Raw genomic sequence first — 22,336 nt, 5'->3', positions numbered from 1 at the left:
TCTGAATTCAATTGGAATTTTTGCTGGCTGTGCCAAAGGATATGAAGTTCTTGAATTTAGCAAAATACTGCGGATGCTGGAAATCCAAAATAACAACAGAAAATGTTGGAAAAACTCAGCAGGCCAGGCAACATCTGTGGAGAGAGAAACAGAGTTAACGTTTCAGGTCGAAACCTTTCTTCAGAACTGAGAAAAAAGCAGGAAATGAAACAGATTAAAAGGCCAGTTTGGGGGCTGGGAAATGGGGGAGGGGATGAAAGAACAAAAGGGAAGGTCTGAGAGGTGAAGAAACATTAATGATATTCAAGACGAGACGAGATGGTAATGGGACAGGTAAAGAGACAAAAGATGGCTCTAGATGAAGTGTGAAATGCGCTGGCAGAATGAGAGACAGCTGCCATGTGGAAGAGAAAAAAAGGAAAAGGCACAAACCAAATGTGTGAATAAAAAATATATTAAAAATATGATTGAAATTGTTGAACTCGATATTGAGTCCGGAAGGCTGTAAAGTGCCTAATCGAAAGATGAGGTGCTGTTCCTCGAGTCTACGCTGAGCTTCCATGGAACAATGTAAGAGGCCACAGACGGTGAAGTCTGAGTGGGAATGGAGCGGTGAATTGAAATGACAGGCAACCGGAAGCTCGGGGTCCCCCTTACGGACTGAACGGAGGTGTTCCGCAAAGCGGTCACCCAATCTGCGTTTGGTCTCCCCAATGTAGAGGAGACCACATCGTGAGCAGCGAATACAGTATACTAGATTGCAAGAAGTACAAGTAAATCGCTGTTTCGACCTGGAAGGGGTGTTTGGGCCCTGGACAGTGGGAAGGGGGGAGGTATAAGGGCTGCATCTCCTGTGCTTGCACGGGAAGGTGCCGGGCGAAGGGGAAGGGGTGCTGGGGGTGATAGAGGAGTGGACTAGGGTGTCTCGGAGGGAGCGGTCCCTACGGAATGCTGAAAGGGGAGGGGAAGATGCGTTTGGTGGTAGGATCACGTTGGAGGTGGAGGAAATGGCAGAGGATGATCTGTTGAATGTGGAGGCTGGTGGGGTGAAAGGTGAGGACAAGGGGAACCCTATTGTGGTTCCGGGAGAGAGGGGCAGGGGTGAGGGCAGAAGTGCGGGGAAATATAACGGACACGGTCGAGGGCCATGTCAACCACGGTAGAGGGGAATCCTCGGTTGAGGAAAAAGGAAGACAAGTCGGAAGCACTGGTGTGGAAGGTGGCATTGTCAGAGCAGATGCGGTGGAGACGGAGAAACTGGGAGAATGGAATAGAGTCCTTACAGGAGGCGGGGTGGGAGTAAGTGTAGTCCAGGTAGCTGTGGGAGTCAGTGGGCTTGTAGTGAATGTTGGTCAATAACCTATCCCCAGAGATGGAGACGGAGAAGTCGAGGAAGGGAAGGGAAGAGTCAGAGATGGACCATGTGAAGCTGAGGGAAGGGTGGAAATTGGAGGCAAAGTGAATGAAATTGTCTAGTTCAGGGTGAAAGCAGGAAACGGCACCAATACAGTCATCAATGTACCGGAAAAAGAGGTGAGGGAGAGGACCCGAGTAGGACTGGAACAAAGAGTGTTTCACATATCCCACAAAAAGGCAGGCATAGCTAGGACCCATGCGGGTACCCATAGCAACACCTTTAATTTGGAGGAAATGAGTGGAGTCAAAGGAGAAGTTGTTCAATGTGAGAACAAGTTCAGCCAGGCGGAGGAGGGTGGTGGTGGATGGGGACTGGCCCAACCACTCCTCTATCACCCCCAGCACCCCTTCCCCTTCGCCCGGCACCTTCCCGTGCAAGCGCAGGAGATGCAACACCTGCCCTTATACCTCCCCCCTTCCCACTGTCCAGGGCCCGAAACACCCCTTCCAGGTGAAACAGCGATTTACTTGTACTTCTTGCAATCTAGTATACTGTATTCACTGCTCACGATGTGGTCTCCTCTACATTGGGGAGACCAAACGCAGATTGGGTGACCGCTTTGCGGAACACCGCTGTCTGTAAGGGTGACCCCGAGCTTCCGGTTGCCTGTCATTTCAATTCACCGCTCCATTCCTGTTAAGTCTGTGTGTTCTAGTTGTAATTACTAACACAGACTACAAGATTAAAGTTCAACAGGTCTTTACTGGTTGGAGGTCAGGACTATACTAAAATACAATATTACTACACAGTGCTTATATACCGGTGGTCACCACCGGTATTACGTATACAGCAGCCAGAGAAAGTAGTACATCTCTTAAGGTGGAACAGGCTTAAGTTCTCTTAAGGTGGAACAGGTTACATACACCACAATCCTCCCTTTTTAGCTTAACAGTCATATCCCCATTTAACATAACATAATAACATATATAACTTCAGGTATAAACAGTTCAAAGGTTCAGTCTCTCAGGAGGCCTTCTGATTCGGTTTGGATAACGCCTTTCAGTGGTCTCTGATTCCTGTTGCTGAGGTGACTCCTCTAGTTGGTCTCCCATGCATTGGGTGTTATCATCATCAGGTACATTCCCTGCCGAGGTAGATGCTTCAGGTTCATTAACGTCTTCCACAGTTGTCTCTGTCGCAACCATGGGTTCGACCCTTGCTCTCGATTCTACCAGTTGATCCGCATGACGCCTTATCACATTGTTACCAATGTCTACTGTGTACATCAGAGGTCCTTGTCTGGCCCGAATTGTTCCGGACTGCCATTTTTCGTTTCCATAGCCCTTTGCCAACACTGGTTGTCCTACGTCGAAACTTCGAGTGGTCTTGTTATTAATATGCCGGAACTGTTTGTTTTCCACTTCCCTCCGCACATTTGGTTTTAACAAGTCCAACCTGGACCGCAACCTCCTGTTATAAAACATCATGGCAGGACTTTGGTTAGTCACTGCATGAGCGGCGTTTCGATATGCCATTAGGAAATTGTCCACCTTGTGCTGTAGCGGAATCTGATCATCGTTCATGGCCTTTATTGCATTTTTGAATGTTTGGACAAATCTCTCGGCCAACCCGTTTGTCGCCGGATGATATGGGGCAGAGGTATAATGTTTCACCCCATTCTTCTTTAAGAATTTTTGGAATTCTTCCGACACGAACTGTGGTCCGTTGTCCGAACAGATCTGTTCTGGCAATCCGTTCCTTGCGAATATTGTTCTTAACACCGCAATTGTCTTTTCTGAAGTAGTGGTATTCATCTTGATCACTTCTGGCCGTTTGGAATGTGCGTCCACCGCAATTAGGAACATGGAGTCCATGAATGGACCAGCAAAGTCAATATGTACGCGTTGCCATGGGGCTGAAGGCCATTCCCATGGGTGTAGTGGTGCGATCGGAGGTGCATTTTGCACTTTTTGGCACCCAGCGCAGCTTTTCGTCAACTCCTCTATCTGTTGGTCAATACCCGGCCACCATACATAAGCCCTAGCAAGACTTTTCATCTTAACTCCCCCCAGATGACCTTCATGCAGTTCTTTTAGAACTCTTTCCCTTAACTTGGGAGGAATAATCACTCTTGTCCCGTACATCAAAGTACCATGGCAGACGGACAGCTGGTCTCGCCTTGCCGAGAATGCCGGTAACAGAGGATCACCACGTGTTGGCCATCCTTTCACTGTCACCTCGTAGACTCTGGACAGTGTCGGGTCGTTCCTGGTTTCTCTTTCAATACTTGCATTGGTGACTGGTAAACACTCGATGATGGTCGAATGAAATAACTCAACAGGGTCAACTTTCATCGTTTCTTCTTCTTCAGGTAGTGGCAGGTGCGACAGCCCATCAGCAGTGCCATGCTGCTTCGTACCTTTGAATTCTATTTGATATTGATGTGCCCCTAGGAAAAGGGACCATCTCTGGAGACGCTGTGCTGTCATCACTGAAACACCCTTCTTAGGGTTAAAAATGGATACCAACGGCTGATGGTCTGTCAGAAGTGTGAATTTTTGGCCCTGCAGGTAATGATTAAACTTCTTCACTCCCCATACAAGGCTGAGAGCCTCCCTATCGATCTGCGCATAGTTGCGCTCAGCGGAGGTCAATGATCTGGATGCAAACGCGACTGGCCTTTCCGTGCCATTTGGCAACTTGTGTGAGAGTACTGCCCCAATACCATATGGAGAAGCATCACAAGCCAACCGAATAGGCAGTGTCGGGTTGAAGTGAGCCAACACTTCCTCTGAGGTGATCAATTCTTTGCTTTTGCGAAATGCCTTCTTACAGTTTTCGCTCCATTCCCATGGTACCCCCTTCTGTAAAAGAGCGTTTAGCGGGTGCAGTACCGTGGATAGATTTGGGAGAAATTTATGGTAATAGTTAATCAATCCTAGAAACGACCTCAACTGAGAGACATTATCCGGAGCGGGAGCCTTTACAACTGCCTCTATCTTGTCAGGAGACTTATGAAGCCCCTCCCGGTCAATGACATGACCACAGTACGAGATCCGCTTCTGGAAGAACTCACATTTCTGCCGATCAACTCTAAGTCCATACTCTTTCAGTCTGTTGAGCACCAGTTCCAAGTTTGCGAGGTGTCCTTCATCACCATCACCTGTAATCAGAATATCGTCCAGGTAACATTGTGTGCCTGGAATTCCCTGTAATACCTGCTCCATGGCCCTCTGCCAAATTGCTGGAGCCGATGCCACTCCAAAAACCAGCCTATTGTACCGGTACAAACCTCGATGCGTGTTGATCGTGAGGTATTGGCGTGACTCTTCTTCAACCTCCATCTGCAAGTACGCCTGCGCCAGGTCTATCTTGGTGAAGTGTTTCCCGCCAGACAACAAAGCAAAAATATCCTCAATCCGCGGAAGCAGATACTGCACCGTGTGAAGCACCGGATTAACGGTGATTTTGAAATCTCCACAGATGCGAACCTTCCCTGGTTCTCCTGGCTTGTTGCTCAAAGGACGTTTCATAACGGGAACAATGGGCGTAGCCCACTCACTCCAGTCTACCTTAGACAGTACACCTGAACGTTCTAGCGCTTCCAGTTCCGCTTCTACAGTAGGCCGTATTGCATAGGGTACCGGTCTGGCTTTAAAAAATTTTGGGTGTGCATGTTCATCAATCTTGATGTTTGCCGTAATTCCTCTCGGTGTTCCCAGTCCCTGCTGGAACACCTCTTTAGCATCATCCAATATTTTGGACAATCGTTTAGGTTTGACATCTGTTTCCCCGGAATCTACCGTTAGTGCCTTCAAGGAGTGCCAGTCCATATTCATTTTCCTAATCCACTCCCATCCCAGTAGTGGTGGACCTCCTTCAGGTAGCACATATAAGTCCATTACTTGGCTTTCTTCGCCCTTGTGGACCACTTTTACCTCTATCTTTCCGATGGGGTACACTCTTTGCCCCGTGTATGTTTTCAATATAATCTCCGTATCCCGTAGGGGAATATGTTGGAATAACCTTTTGTAATCTTTCTTATTCATGACCGTCAATGCCGATCCAGTGTCCAATTCCATCTTTACTTGGACTCCTGCTATCTGAAGGGTGACCCAAATTGTCTGGAGATCTGCATCCTTACCAACGTTGTGTACTCTTAAGCTACCCAGTTCATTACTGCTAGCGTCTGAATCTGACTACTGTTCGGTCGAACTGTTCTTTGTCACCTTGTGTACCTTTATGTATTTTCCTTGCGGTGACTTTTTGTTGCTGGTCTTCTTTCCTGACCGGCATACTTTAGCTATGTGGCCAAGCCTGCCACACGTTCTGCATTCTTGGTTTTTAAACCAACACTGGTTCTAATCGTGCGTTGTCTTTCCACAACGATAACATTTTACAGTACTCAAACCCAATTTATTTGTACTGAGTTCCGGTGACCGTAGCTGCATTACTGCCGTGCCTCTCGCTGCGGCTTCGTGTGCTGCTGCCATAGTGACCGCTTTCTCAAGCGTCAGCTCATTCTCCTCGAGCAGTCGCTTTTGTGTATCTTCTTTTAATAAACCACACACAAATTTATCTCGTAGCGCCTCTGTCAGTCTCGTTCCAAACTGACAGTACTTTGCTAGCTTACGCAATTCCATTAAATATTCAGCATTGCTTTCATCCTTCAGCTGCCTTCTGCTGTAAAATTTAAATCGTTCCACTAGCATCAGCGGCGTGGGGTTTAGATGATTTTTCAGGACAGTAACAATCTCCTCGAACGTCTTATCCGCCGGTTCATCTGGTGATAAAAGGTGTTTCAATTGCCCGTATGTCTTCGCACCCATTAAGTTTAATAATGTTAGTGCTTTCTCTTCATCTGGGATTTTATTTGCTTTACAATAATTTTGTATGCGTTCTACATACATGGCCCAATCTTCGATGTCGCTATCAAAGGTATTAATGTTCCCATGTTTAGGCATCGTTGCAATTTAATTTATTTTTATTTTTATCCAAGATGGCGGCTTCCCGCTCTTGTCTTCGTCCTCCGCCTACAAAATGGTGGTTTTCCCGCGCTTGGCGGTCTTCACCCGTCCCCCGACGCTGTCTCCACTTCACCGCGGCTCTCACGCCTTCAGTTGCCCCAGACGCTGCGCCTTTTTAGCCCGAATGCGGCCCGGCCCTTATCACCAGCCGCGATCGATGTCCCCGCGCTGCGCCTTTCGGCCCGAATGCGGCCCGGCCCTTATCTCCGGTCGCGATCGATCTCACTGCCCTTATTCCTCCGTCTTCCCTCCCCGTCTGTACAGCCAACGCGGCCGACTTTCTGGTCGCGTCGCTGCCCGGCTTACCCACCACCGAGGTAGAAAGAAGATAGTTGACAGCCGCTGATGGAGGCTTCGAGTTCAGGATGTCTTCTGCACTCTGGTTTCTCGATGTCTGCCGCGCGACGTGTCTTCCAGCAGGGTGATGAGGGTGGAAGCCTCTCTTCGACGTCCGTTCTGTGGACGAAGCCGCCGTGAATATAAACTGCCGCAGGGTAAGAATCGGACTCGTCGCCACTGTTAAGTCTGTGTGTTCTAGTTGTAATTACTAACACAGACTACAAGATTAAAGTTCAACAGGTCTTTACTGGTTGGAGGTCAGGACTATACTAAAATACAATATTACTACACAGTATACAGCAGCCAGAGAAAGTAGTACATCTCTTAAGGTGGAACAGGCTTAAGTTCTCTTAAGGTGGAACAGGTTACATACACCACAATTCCCACTCAGACCTCACCGTCCTCGGCCTCTTGCATTGTTCCACGGAAGCTCAGCGTAAGCTCGAGGAACAGCACCTCATCTTCCGATTAGGCACTTTACAGCCTTCTGGACTCAATATCGAGTTCAACAATTTCAGATCATAACCTCGGCCCCTATTAAATTTGTAGATATTTTTTATCCACACCTTTGGTTTGTGCCTTTTCCTTTTTTTCTCTCCCACATGGCAGCTGTCTTTCATTCTGCCAACGCATTTCACACTTCATCTAGAGCCATCTTTTGTGTTTTTACTTGTCCTATTACCATCTCGTCTCGTCTTGAATATCTCTTAATATCTCTTCACCTCTCAGACCTTCCCTTTTGTTCTTTCATCCCCTCCCCCATTTCCCAGCCCCCCAACTGGCCTTTTAATCTGTTTCATTTTCTGCTTTTTTCTCAGTTCTGAAGAAGGGTTTCGACCTGAAACGTTAACTGTGTTTGTCTCTCGATGGATGTTGCTTGGCCTGCTGAGTTTTTCCAGCGTTTTCTGTTGTTATTTCTTGAATTTATTGTCCAATTAACAGCAGAAATATTGCACTTATGTGAACTCTGCTGTATCATTGTTACAGTCAGCTAAATCACTTTGAGAAAGGCTTTATCTTCAAAAGGAGAATTTTTCTGTAAATAAATGGTCACTTCCTCAAATAATTTCCTCACTGCTGAATTTTAAAAATCCATCAGAGAATATGAAAGATTATCTCTCAGTTTAGTTAGGGATTGCTTGGTTGATAATCTAATTAAGTAAAGTTCCATGTTGCCTACTTGGCAAAGCTCTGGATAAATCACATTCATAAATTTTCTGGTATGTGGAAGTACATCATCCTTAAAAAAACCTATTTGATATTTTTTTCAGGAGGTTGCACTTATGCTTGTTGAGAAAATGAATGCAGGAGTCATTTCTTTGAGGCGTTAAATTGAAACTAGTAAATGAGGGCATGTAGCCTAGAAGAACACCAAATAAACTTCTGTAAAGGGGTTATAAAAAAATCTTGCAGTCTTGTGGTCCCTTCAACAAAAAGTCGAATTTTATACTTTTAAAGAGTTTCAATTCTGTGGGCACAACCACTGGGCACCCAATGTGGGTTTTTTTATTCAGTGTCACAAAAGTCGCAAAGCTTCTTTAAATATAACTTCCTAGATTGTGATATCAAAGTTAGTAGTGGAATTCATGGTAGAATTTCTTTTGTTATTGTGCATAATATGACGTAGACATCCTAAGCTATGAAGATTTTCACTTTGTTCACAAACAAGACACATTTTCCACATCCTGTATTCGAACATCGATATCTAAAATAGATTAACTTATTGAACATCTGTGACGTATGGACATTGTAGGGTACCTTTTGTATTATTTTCCCAATTTTACAGTTTTATTGCAATTTTTGATGTTAATTTCTTTTGTTTAGGAATATCAGCTTGTGTAGTAGACCAGCCTCTCCAGGAATGATTAGAGATGCCCTCCTTCTGAAGGGAGGCTCCTGCGAATAGTTTTCATGTGAGATAGGGCCATCTCCACCCTCCAAAGAAATTTAGTGATGTCCTTCCTCCCTATTAAAGGACATGCAATGTTTAAGAAAGAAATAAAATGTCTTTTTTGTAAGGGGCGGCATATTGATGCATCCCTGTGGAATTGGGTTTTACTGACCCACTCAAAATAGGACAATGAGGGCCATTCAACTTGTAAAGTCAAATATATATTTCTAGAACACATTTTGAATAGCACCAAAAAATTCCAGCTGCAGGACTCATTCAAGCACATGTCCAGAAATCTTCTGGTACTGTTTCTTCTTTTAATGCTGAATATTCTAGCAGTCATTTGACTCATCTTTATTTAAAGTAAGTTCATTATAGTGCCATCTATATGAATGCAATATGGTTGGCTTTCCATTCTCGGCACCAAATCTTTGACAACCATAGATGACTGTTCATTAATAGTACATAAGTGATTGTCATGGAACATGGATATTGGAAAGTGATTCTTGCAGTCAAGATATATGTTCTCGAAGAATGAGCGTACACACTTGCTGACTACATTTGAAAGGTTGTGCTTGATTAGGTGTCCAGTATATAAGAGCTCAGAATTTGTGAGCTACTGAGTTCCCTGAGGAAAAAAGTACTATTTCTGGGTCCTTTGACAAATGAACTGTGTTCACACATGCGCCTAGCACAGACTATTCCTGATTCACTATACTGATGTGGAAAAACTGTTATCCTTGAATAAGCAGGAGTGTTAAGATGACTAAAAATATGTATGTAATTCAAGCCTTGTACTCAGAAGCAATCATCCTTGATGGATGCCTCTGTTGTTTAAAGCATTGTGGCTAAATTTTCCATGACGGTTCTTCCGATCTCTCACCGTAACTTCAGTACAAACTCCTGCAGACATTTTACCCATATAAGTTCAAGTTACAGATTACTAGTCAAAAGAAATGTTATTTGCAATATGAGGAGAGAAAAGTGTAACTACATAACAGGCAATAATATATTAGCTAATACTGTCACGCAAAGGTAGATTTTAATTATTGAACAGTGCCTCGACAACATGCCGCCAGCGAGCTAAACCCCAATTGGGCATTCCACCATTCATGCTGTGCAGTGGCCCACATTATTCTGTACCCTACTCTTGGCACCACAAAAATAATGTGAATACTTACCTTTTCAGGCCTCTTCCTCTTGCCCACCAGATTTTACTAAGTGGAGTGTCCACGGCGCACGCTCCGCCGAGTAGGTCGTTTAAATGTCACCGGGGTCCTATGTACGTCATAGGACCCCAATTTGCATAGAGTAATAAGGTTCTTCCTTGATTCAGGTGGGTGCCTGCAATGCCCAGGTGAAGGCCCCGGAGAACATAGTGGCGGCGCGAGAACGGGGCGGTAAGTTGACCATCTCAATTTTAATTCTGTTACTGCCCCATATCCACAGGGCAGTGGGAGTTAAAATGTTTCCGATTGTATTATATGAAGGGATCTGGATGGAACTTTCTCTGAAGGGAAAATGTAGAACTTCAAGAAAAATAGGCTTGTAAAGATCTTGGCAAGTTATCTATACCATTTAGTGTTTTATCTGTTTTGATAAGGTCCTCTCTTAATCATCAGCCTTCATAAGAACATAAGAAATAGGAGCAGGAGTAGGCCATTTGGCCCTTCGAGCTTGCTCCGCCATTCAATAAGATCATGGCTGATCATCTACCTTATCTCCACTTTCCTGCACTATCCCCATATCCCTTGATTCCCTTAATATTCAAAAATCTATCGATCTCTGTCTTCATTATACTCAACGACTGAGTCTCCACAGCCCTCTGGGGTAGAGAATTCCAAAGATTCATCATCCTCTGAGTGAAGAAATTACTCCTCATCTCAGTCCTAAATGACCAACCTCTTATTCTGAGACTGTGACCCCTGGTTCTAGACTCGCCAGCCAGGAGAAACATCCTCCCTGCATCTACCCTGTCAAGCCCTGTAAGAATTTTGTATGTTTCAATGAGATCACCTCTCATTCTTCTAAACTCTAGAAAATATAGGCCTAGCGTACTCAATCTCTCCTCATACGACAATCCCCCCATCCCAGGAAACAGTCTGGTGAACCTTCATTGCACTCCCTCTATGGCAAGTATATCCTTCCTTAGGTAAGGAGACCAAAACTGTACACAATACTCCAGGTGTGGTCTCACCAAGGCCCTATATAATTGCAGTAAGACATCTTTACTCTTATACTGCTAGGACCCCAGTTATTCACAATATATATTAATGATCTAGACGAGGGAACTAGATGTAATATCTCCAAGTTTGCAGACGACACAAAGCTGGGTGGGCGTGTGTGCTGTGAGAAGGGTGCAGAGAAACTCCAGTATGATTTGGACAGGTTGGGTAATTGGGCAGATGCATGGCAGATGCAGTATAATGTGGATAAATGCGAGGTTATTCACTTTGGTGGCAAAAACAGGAAGGCAGATTATTATCTGAACAGCAATAGATTGGGAAAAGGGGAAGTGCAACGAGACCTGGGTGTCCTTGTGCACCAGTCGCTGAAGGTAAGCATGCAGGTGCAGCAGACGGTTAAGAAGGCAAATGGTATGTTGGGCTTCATAGCATGTTGGGCTTCATAGCGAGAGGATTCGAGTACAGGAGCAAGGATGTCTTGTTGCAGTTGTACAGGGCCTTGGTGAGACCACACCTTGAGTATTGTGTGCAGTTTTGGTCGCCTTATCTGAGGAAGGATGTTCTTGCCATGGAGGGAGTGCAGCGAAGATTCACCAGACTGATACCTGGGATGGCAGGAATGACGTATGAAGAGAGATTGGGTCGATTGAGCTTGTATTCGCGAGAGCTTAGAAGAATGAGAGGGGATCTCATTGAACCTTATAAAATTCTAACAGGGCTAGACAGACTAGATGCAGGAAGGATGTTTCCGATGGCGGGGGAGTCCAGAACCAGGGGTCACAGTCTAATGATAAGGGGTAAGCCATTTAGGACTGAGATGAGGAGGAATTTCTTCAGCCAAAGAGTGGCGAACCTGTGGAATTCTCTACCACAGAAGGGCGTTGAGGCCAGTTCATTAAATATATTCAAGAAGGAGTTAGATATATTTCTTAAGGGTAAAGGGATCAAGGGATATGGGGAGAAAGCAGGGACAGGGTACTGAATTTGGATGATCAGCCATGATCTCATTAAATGGCGGAACAGGCTCGAGGGGCCGAATGGTATACTCCTGCTCCTATCTTCTGTTTCTATACTCAAACCCTCTTGTAATAAAGGCCAGCATACCATTTGCTTTCCTAATTGCTTACTGTACCTGCCTGTTAACTTTCAGTGATTTGTGTACAAGGACACCCAAATCCCTCTGAACATCAACATTTCCCAATCTCTCACCATTTAAAAAATACTATGCTTTTCTACTTTTCCTACCAAAGTGGATAACTTCACATTTTTCCACATTATATTCCATTTGCCATGTTCTTGTCCACTCACTTAGCCTATCTATATCCCCTTGAAGCCTCCTTGCATCCTCCTCACAACTTACATTCCCACCCAGCTTTGTATCATCAGCAAACTTGTATATATTACAGTTGGTCCCCTCAGCCAAATCATTGATATAGATTGTGAATAGCTGAGGCCCAAGCACTGATCCTTGCGGTACCCCACTAGTTATAGCCTGCCAACCCGAAAATGACCCGTTTATTCCTACTCTCTGTTTTCTTTCCGTTAACCAATCCTCAGTCCATGCTAGTATATTACCCCCAATCCCCATGAGCCCTAATTTTGTTTAATAACCTCTTGTGTGGCACCTTATTGAATGCCTTCTGAAAATCAAAATATACCACATCCACTGGTTCCCGCTTATCTATTCTGCTAGTTACAACCTCAAAAAACTCCAACAGATTTGTCAAACACGATTTCCCTTTCATAAATCCGTGTTGATTCTGCCCAATCCTGTTCTTATTTTCTCAGTACCCTGTTACCACGTCTTCAATAATAGTTTCTAGCATTTTCCCTACTACTGATGTCAGGCTAACTGGTCTGTAGTTCCCCGTTTTCTCGCTTCCTCCTTTCTTAAACAGTGGGGTTACATTTGCTACCTTCCAATCCGCGGGAACCACTCTAGAATCTATGGAATTTTGGAAAATGACAACCAATGCATCCACTATCTCTATAGCCAACTCTTTCAAAACCCATCAGGATGTAGGCCATCAGGTCCAGGGGATTTATCGGCTTTCAGTCCCATTAATTTCTCCAGTACTACTTTTTTACTAATACTAATATCTTTCAGTTCCACATTCTCGCTGGACCCTTGGTTGTCCACTATTTCCAGGAAGTTTATTGCGTCTTCTTCCGGGAAGGCACATACAAAGGGCTGGATTTTATCAATGGGAATGAGTTGGGGGCGGGACTGCTGGTTGTTGGGTTTCAGCCCCGCCTCCAACGACGTCCAACCAACCTACGCTATTATCCCTTGACTGACCTTGTTAAGCCCGCCCTGCGGGCTTAGCCGGCCAATTAAGGGAAAGCCGGTGACAGAAGACATCAGCGTATGATGTTTCATCTGTCAAAAAATTTTGACAGATGAAATGTCAGCATTTGACAGCTTTGAGAAGCTGTCAAACACTGACAATCTGTGTTTTTTGGTGAGTCCTTATACTGTAGACTCACCAAACCTCTTTCTTTAGCAGAAATCAGATGGCTGTTGTATCAGAGAATACAGCAGCCATTCTGTCATCTCTGCCATTGAGATGAGGCACCTCCGGATCCCCAAGGGTTGAAGCCTGCAGGAAGAAGCAAAGGTAAGTAAACTTTTCTAACACCCGCTCCCAGTTTCTGCCATTTTCCCGGCAGTCCCGCCTCCATGCCCACCTCCCCAGGGCTGGCAAAATTCCCCCCAAATTATTTATTTAATTTCTCTGCCATTTCCTTATTCCCCATTATAATTTCTCCTGTCTCAGCCTGTAAGGGATCCACATTTACTTTAGCTAATCTTTTCCTCTTTACATACCTATAAAAGCTTTTGCAGTCTGTTTTTATGTCACTCGCTAGTTTACTCTCATTCTATTTTCCCTTTATCAATTTCTGGGTCCTCCTTTGCTGCATTCTAAAATCTTCCCAATCCTCAGGCTTACTACTCTTTTTGGCTACATTATAAGCGTCTTCCTTTGATCTAATATTATCTTTAACTTCTCTTGTTAGCCACGGTTGGACCACTTTTCCTTTGGAGTTTTTGTGCCTTAAAGGAATGTATATTTGTTGTAAATTATGTATTAATTCTTTAAATGCTAGCCATTTCCTCCACTGTCATACCTTTTAATGTGGTTTCCCAATCTACCTTAGCCAACTCGCCCCTCATGTCTATGTAGTTTGCTTTGTTTAGATTTAAGACCCTAGTTTCGGATTTAACTGAGTCACTTTCAAACTCAATCAAAAATTCTATCATATTATGGTCACTCTTCCCTAAAGGCCCCTTTACTACAAGGTTATTAATTAAACCTTTCTTGTTGCCCCTATACCTCCCCCCTCCCCACTGTCCAGGGCCCCAAACACCCCTTCCAGGTGAAACAGCGATTTACTTGTACTTCTCGCAATCTAGTATACTGTATTCGCTGCTCACGATGCGGTCTCCTCTACATTGGGGAGACCAAACGCAGATTGGGTGACCGCTTTGCGGAACACCTCCGTTCAGTCCGTAAGGGTGACCCCGAGCTTCCGGTCGCCTGTCATTTCAATTCACCGCTCCATTCCCACTCGGACCTCACCGTCCTTGGCCTCTTGTACTGTTCCACGGAAGCTCAACGTAAACTCGAGGAACAGCACCTCATCTTCCGATTAGGCACTCTGCAGCCTTCCGGTCTCAATATCGAGTTCAACAATTTCAGATCATAACCTCGGCCCCTATTTCATTTTTACTTATATTTTTCCACTCCTTTCCTCCCCCCCCCCCTTTCCTTTTGTTTCTCTCTCACACCTGGCAGCTATCTTTTGCCCTGCCAGTACACTTTACACCTAATCCCAGCCTATTACCATCTCGTCTAGCTTCTAATCTCTTTTACTTCTTTTGGTTCTTTTATTCTTTTGTCCGATCGCAGCCCTGCCTTCGATCCAGTTCCTTTTCTCTCCAGTTTTGAAGAAGGGTCAAACCCGAAACGTCAACTCAAATTCGGATGTTGCCTGACCTGCTGAGTTTTTCCAGCATTTTCTGTTGTTATTTCAAGTTTTAATCTTTCATCATTGCTCATCCTCATTATACTTGGGATTAGTCTTGTTGCCCTGCTCTGTATCCTTTTCAATGTAAGCATATCTTTTTCGCGCCATGGAGACCAAAAGGTTGAACACACTACTCTATGTGTGTTTTGACCAATGCATCGTAAATCTTAGCATCATTTAAGTGCACTTATATCCCAGACTTGAGAACAAAAATATAGGCTGACACGCCAGTGCAATACTGAGGGAGTGCTGTACTGTCGGAGGTGCCGTCTTTCGAATGAGGCATTAAACCGAGGCCCCACCTGCTCTCTCAGGTGGATGTAAAAAATCCTATGGCACTATTGTGAAGAAGAGCAGGGGAGTTCTTCCCGGTGTCCTGGACAATAATTATCCTCAAGCAACATCACTAAAATCAGATTATCTGGTCATTATCACATTGCTTGTTGTGTGCTATTGGCTGCCGCTTTTCCTACATTACAACAGTAACGGCACTTCAAAAGTACTTCATTGGCTGTAAAGTGCTTTGGGACATCCTGAGGTCGTGAAACGCGCAAAGTCTTTTTTAAATTTCTTTTTTTAATAGTCAAATCTAGAGAAAAATGGGCAAAGGAATGACAACATCTAAGCGTCAAATTCTATGATTAGTTTTGCAGTCACCCATGAGACCGAACTCCTGTTCCTTCAGTGCCATTGTCAGGAAACTCTTGATCACCCAACTTCCCTCCCTGGTTCTGATTTTAGCTGATATTGTAAATGGTTCTCTCTCCGCAGCCATTGTCCCCCACCTTTGAAGCCCACCATCAACACCTCCCATCAAAAGACCGCACTCTACTCCTCTGTCCTCACTAATGACAATATCCCTTTCCTCGCTAATGTCCTTGAATGTGTTGCCTTGAACATGACTGAGAGAGAATAAGTGAGGGAATGAGTATAAGACTGACTGAAAGTGAATGAGTGTGACAAAGTAAGTGAATATGAAAGAGAAAGAGGTGAGTTATTGAGTCAGAGAGGGAGTGAGCGATTGAATCAGTGAGTGAGTGAGAGCTGGAATGAGTGAGTAAAAGAGTAAGAGAAACTGAGTGAGAAAGTATAGAGTCATAATGGCACAGAAGGAGGCCATTCAGCCCACCGAGTCCATGCTGGCTCTCTGCAGAGCAATCGAGTCAGTCCCATTCACCCGCTCTATCCCCGTAGCCCTGCAACTTTATTTCCCTCAAGTGCCTATCCAGTCTCCCCTTGAAAACATTGAGTGTATCCGCTTCCACCTCTTCCATCGGCAGAGAGTTCTAGGTTCACTCGCTGTGTAAAAAAGTTTTACCTCACGTCCCCCCCCGTATCTCTTGCCCAAAACCTTAAATCTGTGTCCCCTAGTCCTTGTACCATCAACTAGTGGGAACAGCCTTTCCTCGTCTAGCCTATCCAAACGAGTCATAATCTTGTACACCTCTGTCAAATCACCCCTCAACCTCCTTTGCTCTAATGATAACAAATCCAGCTTCTCCAACCTGTCCTTGTAGCTAAGAGCCCCTGTTAGATCCGTGATTCTGAGAGTATGATGTTTTCCAATAACTACACGGATGCTGTAACTTAACAATCAACAGGTGTTTACTGGAGTAGGGTAGTCTCAAGATTGGGGGTACAGAGGCATGCTCAAGGCTTATATACAGGTGTGGTCACTGCCGGCACTACAGTATACAGGAGCTGCAAAAGCAGCTCCCTCTTAAAGGTACATACACTACAATTCCTCCCCTTTTAGATTAGCAGTACCCATAATATTCAAATAACAATTAACACTTTAACATGCACATTAAACAACAATAGTCCATTTATAGATTCAGTCTTTGGGGCGGCTTCCTGATCCTTTCGGGATAGCGCCTTTCCTGAGGTTCTTGTTCTTGGTGCGGAGGTGATTCTGGCCCCTTTTCGTCGGTTAGTTCATCGGTTTCCACTGCTACTAATTCTGAGGTAGATGCTACCGGTATGTCGGGTTCATCCCCAGGTACGCGAGACATGGGGTTGACTCGTTCCTGTGACGCTAAGATCTGATCGACGTGGCATCTCACAATGTTCTCCCCGACATCCACTGTGTACATTAATGGCCCCTGCCTTGTGCATATCATTCCGGGTTGCCATTTCTCTGTTCAGTAGTCACGGGCCAAGACTGGTTGTCCTACATTGAAGCTCCTTGTCGGCTTCTCATTGATGTGCTGGAATTGTTTATCCTCAACATTTCTTCGCACATTTGGTCTGAGCAAATCCAGACGAGATCTCAACCTTCGGTTAAAGAACATCATGGCCGGGGTCTGGTTGGTAACTGCATGTGTCGCATTTCTGTAGGCTAATAGGAAATTGTCCACCTTATGCTGTAGTGGAATTTCATCGTCGCACATGGCCTTTATCGCCTTTTTAAAGGTTTGTACGAACCTCTCAGCCAATCCATTTGTGGCTGGATGATACGGGGCGGATGTGTAATGCCTTACCCCATTCCTTCTCATAAATTTCCGAAACTCTTCGGACACAAACCGTGGTCCATTATCAGAGCAAATCTGCTCTGGCAAGCCGTTCCTGGCAAATATGGTCCGTAGGACTGCAATCGTTTTCTCTGTAGTGGTTGAGGACATTTTTATCACCTCAGGCCATTTCGAATGAGCATCCACTGCTATTAAGAACATTGAGTCCATGAATGGACCAGCAAAATCAATATGCACCCATTGCCATGGAGAGGAGGGCCACTCCCATGGGTGTAGAGGGGCATGTGGTGGTGCATTTTGGACCTTCTGGCATCCTGAGCAGCTCTTGGTTAGGTCCTCGATTTGTTGATCGATCCCCGGCCACCACACATAAGCCCTAGCAAGGCTTTTCATTTTCACCCCTCCCAGATGACCTTCATGAAGCTCATTTAGCACTCTCTCCATTAACTTGGGTGGAATCACCACTCTGGATCCACACATCACTGTCCCCTGGCATACTGACAGCTGTTCTCTTCTGGATGAGAATGCTGGCAACAGTGAGTCGCCATGTGTTGGCCATCCCCTCACCGTCAAATCATATACCCGAGACAGCGTCGGATCATTGCGGGTCTCCTTCTCTATATCCGTGTTAGTTACTGGCAATCGTTCAATTATTGACGAATAAAATATCTCAATAGGGTCCACTGCTGTTGCTTCCTCCACAGTAGGCAGTGGCAGACGTGATAGCCCATCAGCGTTTCCATGTTGTTTCGTGCCTTTATATTCTATTTCATATTGGTTCGCCCCTAGAAAAAGGGACCATCTTTGTAACTGTTGTGCAGTCATCACCGAAACGCCCTTCTTTGGATTAAAGATGGAGACAAGTGGTTGGTGGTCAGTCAGCAAGGTGAACTTCTGCCCATGCAGATAGTGGTTGAATTTTTTTACTCCCCATACTAGGCTGAGGGCCTCCCTGTCAATCTGGGCGTAGTTGCGCTCGGCTGAGGTTAGTGACCGAGACGCAAAGGCGACTGGCCTCTCCGACCCGTCTGGGAATTTGTGCGACAGCACCGCTCCAATACCATAGGGTGATGCATCACATGCCAAACGAATTGGTAGTGCTGGGTTGAAATGGGCCAACACCTCTTTTGATGTGATCAATTCTTTGCACTTCTGGAAAGCTCGTTTACGTTCGTCATTCCACTTCCATGGTACCCCTGTTTGCAGTAGGGTGTTCAGTGGGTGTAATACTGTAGACAAATTTGGTAAGAACTTATGGTAGTAGTTCACCAGCCCGAGGAACGACGTCAGTTGCGACACATTTTCCGGTGCTGGAGCCTTGACTACTGCCTCAATCTTTTCAGGGGACTTATGTAACCCCTCTTCATCGATAACATGGCCACAATACGAGATCTGCTTCTGGAAAAACTCGCACTTGTGGCGATTAGCTCGTAGCCCATATTCCTTTAATCTAGTGAGCACCTTCTCCAAGTTGGTGAGGTGATCACTGTCATTTTCACCCATGACCAGGATGTCGTCCAAATAACACTGGGTCCCTGGAATCCCTTGCAGGACTTGATCCATCGCCCTTTGCCAAATAGCCGGAGCCGATGCTACCCCGAACACCAGCCGGTTGTATTGGTTGAGACCTTTATGAGTGTTGATCGTGAGTTATTGTTTCGAGGCTTCTTCTACCTCCATTTGCAAGTACGCCTGGGCTAGATCAATTTTGGTGAAGCGTTTACCTCCAGATAGCAAGGCGAAAATATCCTCAATTCGTGGAAGCGGATATTGTACAGTGTGAAGGACTGGGTTCACTGTCACCTTAAAATCCCCACAGATGCGGACCTTCTTTGGTTCCCCAGGCGTATTACTCAACGACCTCTTCATTACATGAACGATGGGTGTAGCCCACTCGCTCCAGTCTACTTTGGACAGTACTCCTGAACGATCCAACCCTTCCAGCTCTGCTTCGACGGCTGGTCGGATCACATAAGGCACTGGTCTGGCCTTAAGAAACTTTGGGCTTGCATTTTCCTCTATTTTAATCGTTGCTGTTATGCCTTTTAGTGTTCCGAGTCCCTCCTGGAACACTTCTTTTGCGTCAGTTAGCATTTTTGACAGTCGTCCAGGTGTGACGTCGTCATCCTTTTTGGCCTCAACCTTCAGTGCCTGTATGGAATGCCAATCTAATTGTATCTTCCGGATCCATTCACGTCCTAGTAGTGGTGGTCCTCCATCTGGCAATGCATATTTTAGGTATTTCCTGGCCTTTGTATATCACTTTCACCCTTATTTTTCCTTTGGGGTAGACTTTTTGCCCCGTGTACGTCTTCAAGACAATCTCTGTAGCTTTCAAGCGTATATGTGAAAATAGCCGCTTGTAGTCCCTTTGGTTTATGACTCTTAGGGCTGATCCTGTGTCCAATTCCATTTTCACTTGGACTCTGTCTATCTTGAGTGTAACCCAGATAGTCTGGTGATCTTCCATTTTGGTTACCTTATGTAGTTTCAGACAACCCAGCTCCTTGCTTCCGGAGTCTGTATCACTTTTCCGTTCGTCTGAACTACTGTCCATCACCTGGTGTACCTTTTTATACTTCTCCTGTGGTGATTTCTTGCTGTTGGTTTTCTTCCCAGACCTGCAGACTCTTGCTATGTGTCCTGCTTTTCCACACTGTCTGCACACTTGGTCCTTGAACCAACAATCCTTCTGGTCATGTGTTGTTCTGCCGCAGCGATAACACTTCCCTGTTCCATATGACATTTCATTGGTGCCATATTCTTGCGGTCTCCGTTGTATCTCTGCAGCGCCCCTTACGGCTGCTTCGTGTGATACTGCCATGCTGAAAGCCTTGTCCAGCGTAAGATCCTTTTCTGATAGAAGCCGTTTCTGGGTTCCTTCACTTTGAAGCCCACACACAAACTTGTCCCTTAACGTATCTGCTAGTCCCACTCCAAACTGGCAGTGTTTCGATAGCTTGCGCAGTTCCGTTAAGTACTCAGCATTACTTTCGTCTTTATGTTGGTTCCTTTTATGGAACTTAAATCTTTCTGCTATCAGCAGCGGTGTGGGGTTTAAGTGGTCCTGTAGGATTTCTACTATGCTTTCGAAATTCTTATTCACGGGCTTCTCTGGGGTTATTAGGTTTCGCAGTAACCCATAAGTTTTTGCACCCATGGAATCTAACAAAACCTGCTTTTCTAGCATCTGGCACTTCATTCGCCCTGCAGTACACCTCAATACGTTCCACATATGTTGCCCAATCTTCGACTTCATTGTCGAACGTAGAGATACTGCCACTCTTCGGCATCCCTGGGTGTGATTTAACTGTCAAAAATGGCGTCTCCCGCACTCTCCCTTCTTCTCCGCTGGCACAAAATGGCGTCTCCCGCGCTTTCCTTTCTTCCCGCGCTCACCCTTCTTCTCCGCTGCGGCTTCTAAAAATGGCGTCTCCCGCGCTCTTCCTTCTTCTCCGCGGCTCAATGGCGTCTCCTGCGCTCTCCCTTCTTCTCCCCGCGGACACTGTTCAGCCCTTGAGCCCTGGCTGTGCTCTGCACGTTTTTTTTTTCTGTGCGCCTTTCCCGTTTCCACCGCTCGGTCCTGAACCCGGCTGCTGCTTTACCCTCTCTCTCCGTTTTGTTTTTCCTCGACGCCGCTCGGTTTTCAACCCCCGGCTGCGCCCTGTGCGCTTCACCCTCTCTCTTACCCCATCGACGCTGCTCGGCTTTTTCTCTGCCGTCGGTCGGCTCCAGCCGCCGCTGTCCGGGAAGGGTCTGCGCTGTACCTGTTGTCAGTCTGTTGCTGATCGTCGTGGCTGGGGAACCAAGCCCGGCTCTCAACAGCCTCCCCTGTGATGTTCACTCTCTGCCGGATGACTGGGTGGTTGCTCATGGTCGACGCCCGTGCTTCTGGCTTCGACTTTCTTCCACCGCCCTCCCGGAGCGAATCCTCGAAGGGAAATGCAGAGTTGCAGGTAGATTCGAATCGACACTCGTCGCCACTGTTAGATCCATGATTCTGAGAGTATGATGTTTTCCAATAACTACACGGATGCTGTAACTTAACAATCAACAGGTGTTTACTGGAGTAGGGTAGTCTCAAGACTGGGGGTACAGAGGCATGCTCAAGGCTTATATACAGGTGTGGTCACTGCCGGCACTACAGTATACAGGAGCTGCAAAAGCAGCTCTCTCTTAAAGGTACATACACTACAGCCCCCATCTCCGGAACCATTCTGGTAAATCTCCTCTGCACCCTCTCAAGGGCCTTCACATCCTTCCTAAAGTGTAGTCACCAGAACTGGAGCAATACTTCAGTTGTGGCCTAATCAGCGCTTTATAAAGATTCAGCATAACTTCTCTACTTTTGTACTCAATGCCTCTATTCATGAAACTCAATATCCCATATGCTTTGCTAGCCACTTTCTCAATATGTCCTGCCACCTTCAGGGACCTATGCGCATTAACTCCCAGGTCCCTCTGTCCCTGCACACTCTTTAAAACTGTGCCATTAAGTGTATATTGCTTCTCCCTGTTCCTTCTGCCAAAATGCATCACCTCACACTTCTCTGTATTAAATTCCATCTGCCACTTGTCTGCCCATTCTGCTAGCCTTTCTATGTCCTGTTGCTGTCGATTGGTATCATCCTCACTGTTTGCCACACCCCCAAGTTTGGTGTCATCGGAAAATTTAGAAATTCTAATCTGTATTCCAATATCCAGGTCATTTATATATATCAAAAAAAGCAGTGGCCCCAGCACTGACCATTGGGGAACACCACTGTCTACCATCCTCCAGCCTAAAAAACAGCCATTTACCACAACTCGCTGTTTTCTGTCCTTAAACCAATTCCTTATCCAAGCTGCCACTGACCCGCCTATTCCATGAGCCTCAGTTTTGTTAACCAGCCTTCTAAGTGGTACTTTGTCAAACGCCTTCCTAAAATCCATGTAGACAACATCCATTGCATTCTCTTCATCGATCCTCCCTGTTACTTCATCAAAAAATTCAATTAGTCAAACACGATCTGCCTTTTACAAATCCGTGCTGGCTC

The 22,336-nt window shown here is 45.6% G+C and overlaps 1 protein-coding gene across 8 annotated transcripts in view; it reads left to right on the top strand.

Moving 5' to 3' along the window:
* Positions 1-22,336, top strand: part of LOC147121022 (CAP-Gly domain-containing linker protein 4-like) — a 457,143-nt gene that overhangs the window by 399,075 nt on the left and 35,732 nt on the right. The window contains exon 16 of one of the 8 annotated variants that reach the window (XM_085980324.1): positions 9,951-10,014. The exons of the other annotated variants lie outside the window; for them this stretch is intronic. Within the exon in view, the coding sequence (XP_085836450.1) occupies positions 9,951-9,975 (25 nt within the window). The 3' untranslated portion in view covers positions 9,976-10,014. The remainder of the gene's footprint in view (positions 1-9,950; positions 10,015-22,336) is intronic. 8 annotated transcript variants of the gene reach the window in all.

Source organism: Somniosus microcephalus, chromosome 3 (assembly GCF_052327205.1).
Source record: "Somniosus microcephalus isolate GS21.2 chromosome 3, FLI_Smic_1.0, whole genome shotgun sequence".
NCBI classification, from domain to species: Eukaryota; Metazoa; Chordata; class Chondrichthyes; order Squaliformes; family Somniosidae; genus Somniosus; species Somniosus microcephalus.
The sequence above is the reverse complement of the archived record's forward strand: the minus strand, read 5'-3'. Positions and strand labels throughout refer to the sequence as shown.